The following is a 13,968-nucleotide window of genomic DNA, read 5'->3' on the forward strand; positions in this document are numbered from 1 at the left end:
ACAAAAATAGTTTGGTAATACGGCTCAAATTATTTGGCGTCCCTTTTAGGACGACAGTTATAGCGAGGCAGTATGGGCGTAGACGCTTGCGGGGCTCGGTGCCAACGGTCTCGTGGTCCGCTGCGTGCTACGCACAACAACACAACCTCGGCGCGCTGTCACCTGAAGAAAAGACCGAGATCGCTATCGCCCTTTCGTTTCCGGCGCCTCGGCCCGGCAACCCCCCCACGGGGTGTGCCACTGTCAGGTGAGGCTCTGGGCGAGCCAAAGACGTGCCCCACTCCCGCCCGCGTCCTGCTTACTGCGAGCGCCAGGTGTCTCTTGCCACGCGAGGGGACCTTCAACGGCGACGAGACGCTCGCATGCGTGTCCCAGTCGGCACGGCATGCAGAGGCCTGACGGACGCGTAGGGCGCATAGAAGCGAGAAGATACAAAACCGAAGTGGATGCCTGAACTCGAGCCTTCGGCGTGAAAAGAAGACGAAAGAAGTTGCAGACGCTGTGGAATCGTTCGCGTTTACAATGGCAATGCCGTAGAGGGCGCGGGCAGCGGGAGAAGGAGCGAGGAATGAAAGAAGGACGCCGCTTCTCGCACGTTTGGGTTGGAAACAAAGCAGCTTGGAAACAAATTTGGAGGGAACTCAAATAGGTACGATGAGGGTAGCTGCCCAACTGTATGTTAATCGTATTTATCACTTGTTTCTTCGGTCTTTTTTCTTTTTTTCTAAACAACTCTTTGTTCTTCTTCACTCAAGTTGACTGCTCGAGCAAAAGACGCTTCTGCTCTTCTTGCATTCTTTTAGCTCTCGCATATTTTTTACTTATCCCTCGTAGACATTTACGAAAGCCGCTCGATTCTTGGTCGATACTCCTGAGTGGATAGTTTGGAAAGAGTGGAAGATCATGATCGCCGTCGTAGTCATTATCATTACAATCATCATGAAATACTGAGTAGGCATAAGAATATGCATATGCATTCGAAGATTGGCACTTTCATGGGTGCTTTAGAACGATTCGTGCTGTGTAGGACACTTAATTCTCGACACACGCTAGCTGAAACGCGTATGTCTCGCAAAACGTGTCGTAGTGCCATTGCAGTGCTTTTGCGCTATAGGACTTTTTAGGTTAGCAGCTGGCAAGGATTAAAGAGAGAGAGAGAGAGGACATGAAAGGCAGGGAGGTCAAGCAGAAGAGCACCCGGTTTGCTACCCTACACTGGGAGTGGGGAAAGGGGGAAAGGAAATAGGAAGAAAAGAGAGAGTAAGCACTGAGTGCGTGTGGGAGGATGCACAGGGACACTATAAACGGTCTCTTAAGCCGGTGCACTTCAAGCATTGTGCTAGTGCACGAATCGCTTTTCGTGCCAGTGACGGGTGTGGCCATGGTCCGAGTATCGTTGCTCGCTCTTACGCGTGCGCTGACCTCCGCCAGACAAGAGATCCACTTGCGCAGGTCAGGACGTTGCCAACATTTAAGATATGCGCTTACGGCTTTCATACACGTACTCATCCTACTGGTAAAAGAAACTGTGAAAGTACCAGTAATGAGTAGAAAAGAAAAAGACGTAGGCGAGAGCCTATTCCAAACAACGCCAGCTGTATCCTCCAGACGCCGTTAGAAAATTCCCGTGCGCGCAGAAAGGTTATGTTCATCATGCCTCGATAATGTGCATTAGATGTATCTTCATTCATTAAAGCATCAGTATAGGATCAGTGTAGGGCTCGCACAATGCAGCTGAGAAACATCACTTCTGAATGAAAAATAAGAAAGGTCCAAACGCGTACGTTATTTTGATTTTGCTTGGTGTTTTCTTTGGTTATGGAGTCTTTATAGTGCGCTATAGAGCTTGCACTTCTGGCGACAACCATAACCATATACCTCCGAGTTACATTTTCGCCGCTGATAGAGATGAACCGATTTGGAACAAGACGACTTATCAAAACACACACTTCAGTGCTTTCTTGTGTCTCGAACATTGTGTGCATGCCCCAGCTCGTTGGCGCCAAGATATATTGTGCGTCAACCAGTGTCTTCAAGCAATCCAAAGGCCCGCAGTCATTGCCTTTACTGAGCTCTCATGTTCTCGCGTCACTTGCGTTCAGCTAAAATATCATATATTAGTGACAGTTGAGGAAACTACTTCATGGTATAAGACTGGTCAAACTAAATACGGTTGTCAAGTGCCGCTTATGGAGCTTGAGAGTCCCTGTGGTAATTGCAGAGGACATGTAAGATGCCAAACGATGTCAGACATCCTGGTACTACCAAATCCCTAGACTCACTGCCCTGACTCTTGGTTATCAGTCTTCAAAGTTACGTGTGCTCGATGAGAAACTCTCATATGCAAGTTCCTGGAATTCTATAGGTTAATTCGTAGTAAAGCCTACATATTGGTCCGTGCTGTTCACCGACGCATGCAAGATAATTGGGCGTGCTTTTAAACTAGTAAATGTGACTACGACAGCCATAAGCTGTTTTCAGGTACCATTAGCAGGGATCAATGTTGTTCATGCCTACATCATGTGGGCCCGACTATACAATGGATTCACGAAAGCCAAGCAGGAATCAAGAGCCCAACTTGTGGTAGCATATGGTCTAGTTCCGTCAAAGTCATCGACGAGTGCTTGCACAACTCGACAAAACGTCCAGCAGTCATGTTCCAAGGACGGCTACGACGACGGGTGTCCCCAGGCATTTCGATAACTCGGTGTCGCTGACTGGCTCGAGGTTGAACGCCACACGATTCACGTCCAAAGCCAAGGAACTCGCCGCCATTCCCAAAACGGCGGCCGCATCGTTGAAAACGCTCCAGATGACTTCTGTGGCGGGAGCGTTCAGCATTTCCTCTTGAAAGAAAAGCACGAGGGCGTCTTCGACGCTGCCGAACTCACTCCTAACGCCGGACAGGTGTCTGGACAGCTGAAAGTCCGTCGCGGACCCTCGGTACTTGACAGACACGGCCCTGGTCTTGCTCCCGAACACCGCGGTGCCCCAGCAAACGGGAACGCCGTAGCGGTTTCCGGGAGAGTGCTTCAGCACCCTGACTCGTGTCGTGCCCAGGACACAGCTGGCCACGTGGTACAAGCTGGGTGGCCTCCGAAATGTTCTCCGGTTGAAGGCGCTGCTGGCATAGAGGGCGAATCGTGCCGGCTGGCCCGTCCTGTGATGACGGTACGTCACCTTCTTCGGGCCACAGTGACAGCGTCTACGCCTGGCGATGACCAGCGAGGCCGCCTCCCTTGACACGGCTAATTCTGTGTCCCCGCTCTCCACCGAATGTCCGCCGACGCATGGGAGCCATTCGCATTGGAATTCGGTGCCGGGCTTCTCGAACAACACCAGCACACAGAGACGTGCCACGCGCCTCTCCAGGACACCTCGCCTTTGGAAGCGGACGGGGCAGAGGACATCGACCTGGGCAAAAAATGGCGATGTGTAGTCTCGTTGGTATTCAAGCGGGAGTCCAGCGTCAGAGGCGACAGTACAACGAGGGGACTCCGCTCTGTGCGCCAATCCTGTTCGGCAAGAGACCAAGCTATACAAGGATTAGGGGTGAGCGCACCCTATACCGAATTCACGGCAGGCGTTTTACAGAAGCAGCGTGGGATTACGTGACCAGATCACTGCACACGGTTCTGGCACTATAATCATGTCCATCTGTGCTTTCCCTCGTGTCCTGGCACTGTTTTGGGAGAGAGAGAGTCTAACGAAAGCTGGAAACGTCAGGCCTGCTACATACAAGGACTTGCTATACTTCAGGTAAGATGTTTCAATCAACGTGGAGAAAAAAAAGGGCAATAAATGTACAAAATATAGGTATAAACAAACAATACAAGCCGAGATGACAAAAAACTGAGAATGTATACCTAAGTCCCGACTGGCTTTAGTGACTTCATTGCAGTAGCGTTGACACCGATTGAGCCATCGTATCTGGGCAACGTACGTACCTGGCCGATTGTGTAAGTATACGGTCGCCGTACACTCATACGATCCCTACCTGGGCGACGCTCGCACCATCGGGGAAGCACGACGCGACAGCACGCGCTTCGTAGGTCTTCTCGCAGCAGCTGAACACGATGGCAGAGGCAGGTCGCCGGCACGCCTTCTCGGCGAGCCCGAGGCGCCACCGGAGTTCGTCGATGAACGCCCCGTCGGAGCAGGCCGTGCCGACGTCGTCCTCGTGCAGCAGCGTGAAGAAGCTGAGCCTCCGGCGAAGCAGCGTGGCCGCGACGCGCTCCCACAGGTCGTCGTATCGCGCGCACAGGAAGAGGTCTTCGACGGGCAGCCGCTGGAGGACAGCGCGCACCACCGTCGAGCAGCGCAGCGCCGCCTCGGCCACGGCGCCCATCCTTGTCGTCGTCGTCGTTGTTGTTGCTGTTGTTGTTGCTGTTCATGTGCTTGAACCTTGTGGTACGTGCCCACTGCGGGCGAGTGGCAACGGTTCAGCTGGTCTAGAAAGGAAGCTATACAGGGTGTGCTTGTATCAAATGGTACATCCCACTACGGGCGAGTGGCAACGATTCAGCTGGTCTGGAAAGAAAGCTACACAGGGTGTGCTTGTACCATATGGTACATTCTACTACAGGCGAGTGGCAACGATTCAGCTGGTCTGGAAAGAAAGCTACACAGGGTGTGCTTGTACCAAATGGTACATGACCACTGCGAGCTCGTGGCAGCGATTCAGCTGGTCTGGAAATAAAGCTACACAGGGTGTGCTTGTACCAAATGGTACATGCCCACTACGGGCGAGTGGCAACGATTCAGCAGGTCTGGAAAGAAAGCTATGCAGGGTGTGCTTGTACCACATGGTGCATTCTACTACAGGCGAGTGACAACGATTCAGCTGGTCTGGAAAGAAAGCTACACAGGGTGTGCTTGTACCAAATGGTACATTCTACTACAGGCGAGTGACAACGATTCAGCTGGTCTGGAAAGAAAGCTATACAGGGTGTGCTTGTACCAAATGGTACATGACCACTACAGGCGAGTGGCAACGATTCAGCTGGTCTGGAAAGAAAGCTACACAGGGTGTGCTTGTACCAAATGGTACATTCTACTACAGGCGAGTGACAACGATTCAGCTGGTCTGGAAAGAAAGCTATACAGGGTGTGCTTGTACCAAATGGTACATGACCACTACAGGCGAGTGGCAACGATTCAGCTGGTCTCGAAAGAAAGCTATGCAGGGTGTGCTTGTACCAAATGGTACATGCCCACTACGGGCGAGTGGCAAAATTCAGCTGGTCTGGAAAGAAAGCTATACAGGGTGTGCTTGTACCAAATAGTACGGGCCCACTACGGGCGAGTGGCAACGATTCAGCTGGTCTGGAAAGAAAGCGGCACAAGGTGTTTATTTTAGCTGAACCAAAATTTTTTAAAGATTGCCTATGGCAGATATAGCACAATTCCAACCCTTGGGCGAAATTACTTGACGATGGGGCCATTACTTCTAGGAGAAATAAAAAAATGTTCATTTGAAGAATTAACGTATTACGCTAATTATTTTTTTTGATTAATTACCTTACGCCCCATATTTCTAGGTTCGAATTATAGCCGCCTAGTTCGCACGGTGTATCCATTTGGAACGAATTCTCTGGACAGCAGCCGTTCCGAGATATTAATTTTCAAAGTGTGCGACGAAATGCATTGACGTTCCTCTCTCTCTCTCTCTCTCTCTCTCTCTCTATATATATATATATATATATATATATATATATATATATATATATATAGAGAGAGAGAGAGAGAGAGAGAGAGAAGGCAGTTTTTTGCTCGAGGGGCAAAGCATGCATTGACAGGGATAGCAGGGTTTAGTCTTGCTCCTTATCTCCTCAGATTGTATTATTATATAATGATCGCCACATGTCCAGGCGACGTACCACTCCAGGCAGCTGCTGCCGGGCATAAGGAACAGCGCCCTGGCTAAAAGACGGCTACCAGACATCTCACAATGCTGGAGTTGCGAAAACACCCGTGTGCTTTGATTTAGGTGCACCTTAAAGAACCACGAGGTGGTCCAAATTTTCGGAGTGCCCCACTACGGCGTGCCTCATAATGAGAAAGTGAATTTGGCGCGTAAAACCCCATATAATTTTAAGAACGCGGGCCGGGCTCAACTACCGCGAGCAGGGCATGACGGTGCGTCCACTTGGCTTCGTTGTTTCGGCAGCCAAAAAGCAGACCACGCGTCTGTGGGGACCGCCTAACCATCCGCGCGCGCAACACGTGCTCGCGCCCTTGGAGTGCCGTTGATAGCAGAGGACGGCAAGATGGCGGCACCGCCTGTGTGAATGCGCCTCTAGCGATCTTATATAACACCTATCAAAGAAACAATGCTTACTACAACATCACGAAACGGAACAAGTACATTCGATCAGGCCACGGAAACAACGTTTGTATCCTATTAACTATATATGTGACCCACGCGCTTATTCTACTTGCCTTTGTGACTTCGGCCAACGCAGTTCTTCAGCACTTGGCAGCACCGCAAATTTTCCGAAGCCTCACTATTGCGTAATGTCAATGGCACAGACCTCTTATAACCAGCTGTACTAAATAAAGACGCACTGCCTACTATATGTGAGAGGCTTGTTTTATATACTGTTCACGGTCCACTCGCGAGAAGCATGGAAAGCGATAGCAGGGTTTAGCGTTGTCCTGAAGCACCACGGGCGGTGTTATAAGACTGTACGGGGGAGGGGGTGACATGGTGGCGTAGGCCACGCACCAGTCGAGGCATAAAGCGGCAATGGCTCGGTATTCGCTGACGTGGCGTGGGGCGCCGCCAGCGGCGTTGCAGGCGTCGTCAGTCCACACGAGGTGAGCAAAATGAATCAATCGGCGTTCGGTAGCTTGAAGTGTGCGTCGTCCGTATACCACTCAGACCGCTTTATGCAACTCTGCGTGGTATGCAGACAGCTGCACCAGCGGGAACGTTATACTGTGCACGTGCGCACATACCACGGTAGCGCTCGAACGCAGGCGGCGTGCAAATGCCGCGTTGCCACGGCATGCAACAAAGCACGGCCGTGGTACAACGATGCCAGCAGGCGATGGAGAAGCGCTGCCAGCATGGTCGATTGAGCGGAAGCTCGAGAGTGCGCTCCTCCACTTTGCTTTAGTTGTTTTTATGCGAAGCATACTAGCCGCACAACCATGCTCTTCCTTGCTGCGCCGCGCGCGGCGGCGTAGCTACCATATGACGTCATAACAGCTGCAAAAGCGGAGGCTCAACTCGTGCGCTCGCTTGCGGCCGCGTAGCTACATAGCCGGGTCTCAGCTCGTGCGCTCGCCTGCATGAGTTGTTTCTTCGTCTAGCCGAACCAAATATAGCCAAGCAACAGCAGTTCACCGGTCTAAACAGTGGTTCAACAACTAAAATAAAGGGTAGTATGCTTCGCATCCTGGGCTTAACCTTAGCTAAGCCACAGCCATTTTTTTTGTTTTTGTAGTCAAACACGATGTGCGCCTCTCGCGTCGCTGGATGGCATGCGTGGACCACGCATGCGCAGTCGATGCCCTGACAGCAAGGCGGCGGCGACTCGAACGCGCCTTAAGTGTCCACATAATTGCATCCCAATAAAATTAGTTTACGGAACAACTGCGCTATAGTGCTTATGTTCCAGCATGATGGTATGGTATGGTATGGTATGGTATGGTATGGTATGGTATGGTATGGTATGGTATGGTATGGTATGGCATGGTATGGTATGGTATGGTATGGTATGGTATGGTATGGTATGGAGAAACTTTATTGAGGTCCAGCAGATCGTCAGTCGTCACGAAGCAGGCCGCTCCCACGTGGGAACCGGAAGGCCAAGCCTCTCAGCCGCATCGTGGGCCTGCTGGACAGCCCAGAGTTGGTCAGCCAGAAGAGGGCTGCGGAGAACCGCCTCCCATCCGGCCTAGCTGTTATCGATAATAGAGCGTGACCGGGCACACCGCCAGAGCATGTGTTCTAACGCCGGCTATTTCTCCACACTCGTGGCAAGTATACCATCTGTATAAGTATCCGGATAGATTGTATGTAAGACCGACGAATTGGGATGCGTGATGGCTGAAACAAAACTTGTTGCTGAGCTAGTTGGCTCATGACTTCAAAAACAAAAGGTTACGTCGCTAAGCAGACGAGGACGAAGTAGACACAAACGGCTTATATGGGGGCCATATATGTCGTTTGTGTCTCCCTTCGTCCTCGTCTACTTAGCGCCGTAATCTTTGTTTTTAATTTATGATGGTTCAAGTATAACATCGAAATTTTAGACATACTACGTACATTGATTTGCCGAAACATCGTCCTTATGAATTCCCATGTCTTTTTTCTTTTCTTTTTGCACTTTGTAACTTCGCTATGCATTCTGGAGTCCCCCAATACAGCGTGCCTCATAATCACTTCGTTGTTTCGGCGCCTAAAATCAAAGATATTCTTTTTTTCGCCATGTATTCTTAATTATGTAGACATTGCGTTATAAACGCCTAGATTTAAGGTGACTATTAATATCTGCAGAATCTTCTTACCTTCATGCATTTAGAGAAATATTATTGCTCTGAAATCTAGAATGATGAAGCGTGATCAGTACCGCTGCAAGAACGCTGGAAGCCATGATGAGGATGATTTGACTAATCCACGCACACCTATATAATTCCCATGGTATAGCTGGAGGATCGCAGCTTTGTAATTCCCTCTAGTATTTTTTTTTTGTAGGGAACTACGGTTGCAAGCAGCAAAGCAGCGGAGTGGGAAATGGAGCGAGGGGAACGAAATAAAAATTGCCAGGATGGTAATCCATGTGGATTAGCCCGCATGAGTGCCCTGCGGCACCAACGCGCATATATCACTTACCATAACAATGCGGCCACGGAGGCATTGCCAGCGTGAGGGGGTATCGTTGAAGCCGTGAGAGCTTATTACTGCATGGTGGCACAGAGGTCTCTCTGTCGCTACCCCCCGCCCCCCCCGTACCCTCTTCGCACCTTCCTGTAATAACGCACGTATCGACGGCAGAGCTAGATCCGCTTATAACGCCACAGATCACCTCCGTGGTCACGGTGGGTGGCTTGGAACATAAAGCTCTAAAGGAATATGTTCATTCTGGTCTTCTACTGCGTTTCTTTTTTCTATATTCGCTTTCTTTGGACCCCTCTTCCTTTTGTTGTCGTCCCATCAGCAAAAGCAGGCAGGCTTTTCATTTTCTTGCGATCTTCTCAGGCGCGTATAATATGTGCGGGAGGTATCACCTTCGCATTACAGCGTTTCGAACAAAAAGAAATGTACGACCTTACATCGTTGTTTTTTTTTTCTTCTTCTTCTTTTCTTTGGTTACGTATGTAGATCCCCCTTCTCATCTCTGGCTTTGTGCACCGTGGTTGTGTCGTCTGTTCGAAACGGTGCCTTCGTTCCAGATTTGTTGCCATTATTATTACTTTTACTTTCTATTCAGTGGTTACGTAACTTCTAAGGTACATATCATTTGCGGCTTTGTGCAGCATCAAAATGTCGTCTTTGCAAAACGACAACTTTCGGTGGCCTCTTTCAACTCCTCGCTGAAAACCGGTGGCGATCCTTTGTGCACACTCTCCGGGTGTCGTCTGCTTTTATTCCTGGCCAACTGCGTGAGCCCACGCGATGCGTGACGCGTTTTACGCGACCCTCAGATTGCAGCAGCCACCTTTGTGCATGCACAACGTTTCGAGGACACCCTTGTTTCCGTTGTATTGCAGGTACCTGTGTTGCTATAGTATCTGAGCAGATTACCAGACGTGTCCCATGGCGCCAGCATAGGCGTCGTCGACTTGGGTGAGTGTATATACGATCGACGTGAGTCGTGAGACCTAAGTCGTTTTCTTTGGAACCGATCGCAACGCTCTTAACAGTGATGTGTGAAACCATTCAAATTTAGATCACGCCTTTACTTGAAGCTCGCGCACTGTTTCACCGTGTCTGTGGGCTTGTTGTACGCGAAGATATCAAGTGCAGTTCAAGGGGTGGATGTAATCGAACGTACGTGTCTGGTGTCGGCCATGTCGTGCTGAATGCGTCCCTTGTGGCAGAAGCAGTGTGGGTGTATACGCGCGGTGCTTCGGAAAATGCGTTTCGGTATTGCCTAAACATAGGAAGTATGCGTGGCACTTCATCGAATCCGTTGGGATTGCTCGCTTCATCTTCACCCGACGACGAGGCGTAGACAACCCCGTCGCCCATTATGGCCGTCAGCTAGGGGCACTATGGTTGCGCCGTTGCGCAGTTCAGTGTCGCTTTTCTGGATAAAGTTGGCACGAATTCACTATGCCGTGAAAATTAGCAGCGTGTTTATTTTCTTTCTTTCTTTCTTTCTTTCTTTCTTTCTTTCTTTCTTTCTTTCTTTCTTTCTTTCTTTCTTTCTTTCTTTCTTTCTTTCTTTCTTTCTTTTTTTTTTGGCATATATGTAGCCTATTATGAACTAAAATGGCAGGCTTCAATTTTTATATTAGGTTCAATCATTAGACATTTAGTAAAATTTGCATAACTACTCATCAAGACTGCAAGTTGGGCCATTTGGTTAGGATTCATTGTAAGGTTCCTTACAGCGCAACACAAGGTGCGGACAAAAGGAAGGTATCAAACGACGACGATGTGAAAATTTGATGATTTGAAATTTGCGATGTGAAAAATTGAAGTATTAATTAATGAAGGCGTATTAGAACAAACTCCTGGTGGAACCACACGCTCTGAAAACTAACGTTTGCTCGTAATCTTCCGTTTTTATATACTTGGCCTCCGAAAAGTAACCGTCCAGTGAAAAAAATAAGCAAAAGATATGGTAATTGTGGATGGCATCGCTGTTTCGCGTGGGAAATGATAGCTCTCGACAATACGAGAGCAATCACCACACAATGCAGGAGCTACTGACATCCACTGCCCAACACACTGCACAGATAACTCCAACCGAGTGTTTAGCAATGTGCTGCGTCATGTATAGACATTTCTTCAAGCCGGTGGTGGACATTTTAAGCATCTCCTGTAGTGATCAGTGCCCCCCCACCCAGTGGTGTACACACAAGTAAAGTCTGAAGACCACCATTTTTACTGCACAGATACTATTCGGACACTCCGTTTAGAACCAGTGGTTGAATCCAGTCTCCCTTTATTTGCTCTTTCCTCGAGTCATTTGTGTATATTGATTAGACAGCCACATGTCATATCATAGTCAAATAAATCCACAAATCAATCCGGCCTCCGTCGCAACTGGAAAGGGCATTTAGTATTTCTTAAATGGTAAATTTGCCGTATAATTTGAAACTCTTCAACTGTGCTTAGTGGCGCATGATTATCGTATCTTTTTATACTGTTTACTGACTTCGCTTACCTTTAAAAGAACTGAGAGCCGGGCTAGCTGGCCTTGGTTCATCTTGAAGTTTCAGTGCAAAACGAACAGCTAGGGACAACGTAGAAACAAACACGTATACGGCAATGAAATGTAAAGGCTTTAAACCCTGTCACACGAGGTAGAGGAAAATAATGCCTAAATTATTAGAAAGAAAATTGACCCGCCCATATGCCCTATCTAGTAGAGAAGCAAGACATCCACGCGCTCGACATCTTCTCATCATCATCTCTTCTACCGCGCTGTCGCGATCTTGTGACATACCGAACCCGAGTTAATAAATCCTTACGAGACACCTAAGTGAAATAAATACTAATTTTTGACGTCATGTCTGCCCCCCCCCCCCCCCAAGAAAAAAAAAAAACGTCAGCGTGTCGCCGTCTCAGACAACAACGACTTGCGCATGGTGCATCGAAGGAAGGTGAAAACTCGTGCGGCTGCATCCATTCAGGTGCCTAAATTGAAGTCGCCATCTCTGCAATACCGACTGTTTCACGGCCCGCCATAGGATGTGGCACTTTTCACCTGGAAAGTCTGAGTATGTTCAGGGTGAAAACATGCCGGTATAAAGACGCAGTTGTGTGCTAGACGCCTGCCTTAGTTTTTTTTTTTATTATTATTATCGACATACAGATTTCACCCGGGGTACGAAATCGTGTAGAGTAATTTTGTGGCTTGCTCTCCTCGCATACAAGTATTTCTAACTGCAATTCGAGTGTTTTTCTTTAAGCATAAGATGCGGGACATAAGAGGTTAAATGACCTCATACATGTATACAGTTGCCGCAGGTTACTTGGCCTTCTTGTGAACTTGTGCAAGCTTTCTGCAGAAAAAAAAAAAGCTGTCAACTTGATTTCTTTCGGGTTGGTGTTAGTATGTTAAATTAGAACAAAAGTTGCTTCAGACTAAATATTTATGCAACGGTAAGGCCATAAATCCATACACACAGGCTGTCTAGAGACGACTTTATTTTTGATTCATGGGCGTCTTTATCTTGGACTGTTACACAAACGATTTCTCGTTTTTTCGTGCAGTGACCTCAAATTACCGTAGTAATGAAACACCGAGTGCACCTGTACAACCATTTGTTGCATATAAAAACAAACTGAATTATGCCATGCGTTCGGTTGTTACAGACAGAAAACGGCAACATTAACAGCCCCACATGGAGTCACCCAAACGCTTCCGTATGATAGTCTACAGTAAAATAAATCGAAAGCAAATGTGTCTAATCTTCTTACAGCAGCTCTGTTGTCTAATTTTTGTAAAGAATAAAGCATGCGTTAACGGCTCTTTATTTTTCTTTTATTTATTTTTTCGTTTTGTAGCATGCGCCTTAAATGTGAAGCAGTTTTGCGAATTAAAAAAAGAAAAGAAGGCATGCACCTTTTCAACTCGTGGAAATGAATTGTCGGTTGCTACAAATTCTGCGTCCTTCTCGCAGAGATAGGCAAAAAATAAAAGAGAAAAAAAAGAAGGAAAGAAAGAAGCTGGAATTGTGGTGATTCTCCGTGCAAAACTTACAAAGGGAAAAACAACGTGAGCTATAACGATCGTTCTCGTTTTGGCCTCGAGCCACGTCAGCTTCTGAGTCGTTAACGACATCATAGTTCACACAAAGTGCACTTACACCTTCTCATCTCGCCTTGCTCCCCCGAGTTGCACTACACGAAACAGAGTAAGCGGAAAAAATAAAGCTTATACACAAATGAGAGACACGCGAACATGGAGATTAGGGAATTTCAGAAAACAAGGAGGCACATCCTCCGGGAGAACGCGGCGAGCCACACCGAACATTATCCCCTCCCCCTCAGGATAGCGGAGGAGAGCGCCCACTGGTGAAGAAATTACCTTTCTGATTGCAAATTGACTCTGATCCAATAAGTTTTGTCGTCCCAATTCTCCTCGCTTATACCTCCTGTTCTTTCTTTATCTTTTTTTTTTCAACCTTGCGTCGCTTCCATTACCACCCGTTATCTCGCACAAGCTCCGAGACCCAGTGAGCGTTTCAGCCGCAGTTTCCGATCGCCTCGAGCGTCGTCGCGTATACACTCTTAAATATATATCGCATCGGCCAAGCGAGCGAGCGGAGTTTATTGGAAGGGAGCTAGCCATGTACACCCTGCCCGTGGCGAATGAGGGCGCTGTTGCTGCTGCTGCGGCTGCTACGCTCACCGCGAATCATCCCGAAAATAGTTTCGCGCCAATCCGCGCGGTGGCGCGCTCAAGAATGAGTTTCACTCGTTACCGGTATCCCCATATCTCTTCCACCCCAACCACATCGCCGGCCGCGAGAGCGAACACTTTCCCATCAATGCTGTAGTTTGCTTAAATGCGTGCAGTGCGCGACGATGGTGCGAGATGCATCTCGCGTCTGTCAATTGGGAACAGGCGATGTATATTATTATTATTATTATTATTATTATTATTATTATTATTATTATTATTATTATTATTATTATTATTATTATTATTATCGTTGTTGCTGTTGTTTTTTTTGTTGTTGTCGTCGTCGTTGTTGTTGTTGTTGTTGTTGCATACTGGTGGCGGTGGGGCTGACGATGGTGACGATGGTGCTGTTATTCGGGATGGCGATGTTGTTTTT

The 13,968-nt window shown here is 48.1% G+C and overlaps 1 protein-coding gene across 1 annotated transcript; it reads right to left on the reverse strand.

The window, feature by feature from the left end:
* Window positions 1-2,047: 2,047 nt before the first annotated feature.
* Window positions 2,048-4,377, reverse strand: LOC135914406 (uncharacterized). The gene is made up of 2 exons (XM_065447245.1): window positions 3,998-4,377; window positions 2,048-3,414 (listed from the first exon to the last, which is right to left on the reverse strand). The coding sequence occupies exons 1-2, from the start codon at window positions 4,346-4,348 to the stop codon at window positions 2,653-2,655; spliced, it is 1,113 nt and encodes a 370-aa protein (XP_065303317.1). The 5' UTR covers window positions 4,349-4,377; the 3' UTR covers window positions 2,048-2,652.
* Window positions 4,378-13,968: the final 9,591 nt, after the last annotated feature.

This window comes from Dermacentor albipictus, chromosome 7 (assembly GCF_038994185.2).
Source record: "Dermacentor albipictus isolate Rhodes 1998 colony chromosome 7, USDA_Dalb.pri_finalv2, whole genome shotgun sequence".
Classification (NCBI taxonomy): domain Eukaryota; kingdom Metazoa; phylum Arthropoda; class Arachnida; order Ixodida; family Ixodidae; genus Dermacentor; species Dermacentor albipictus.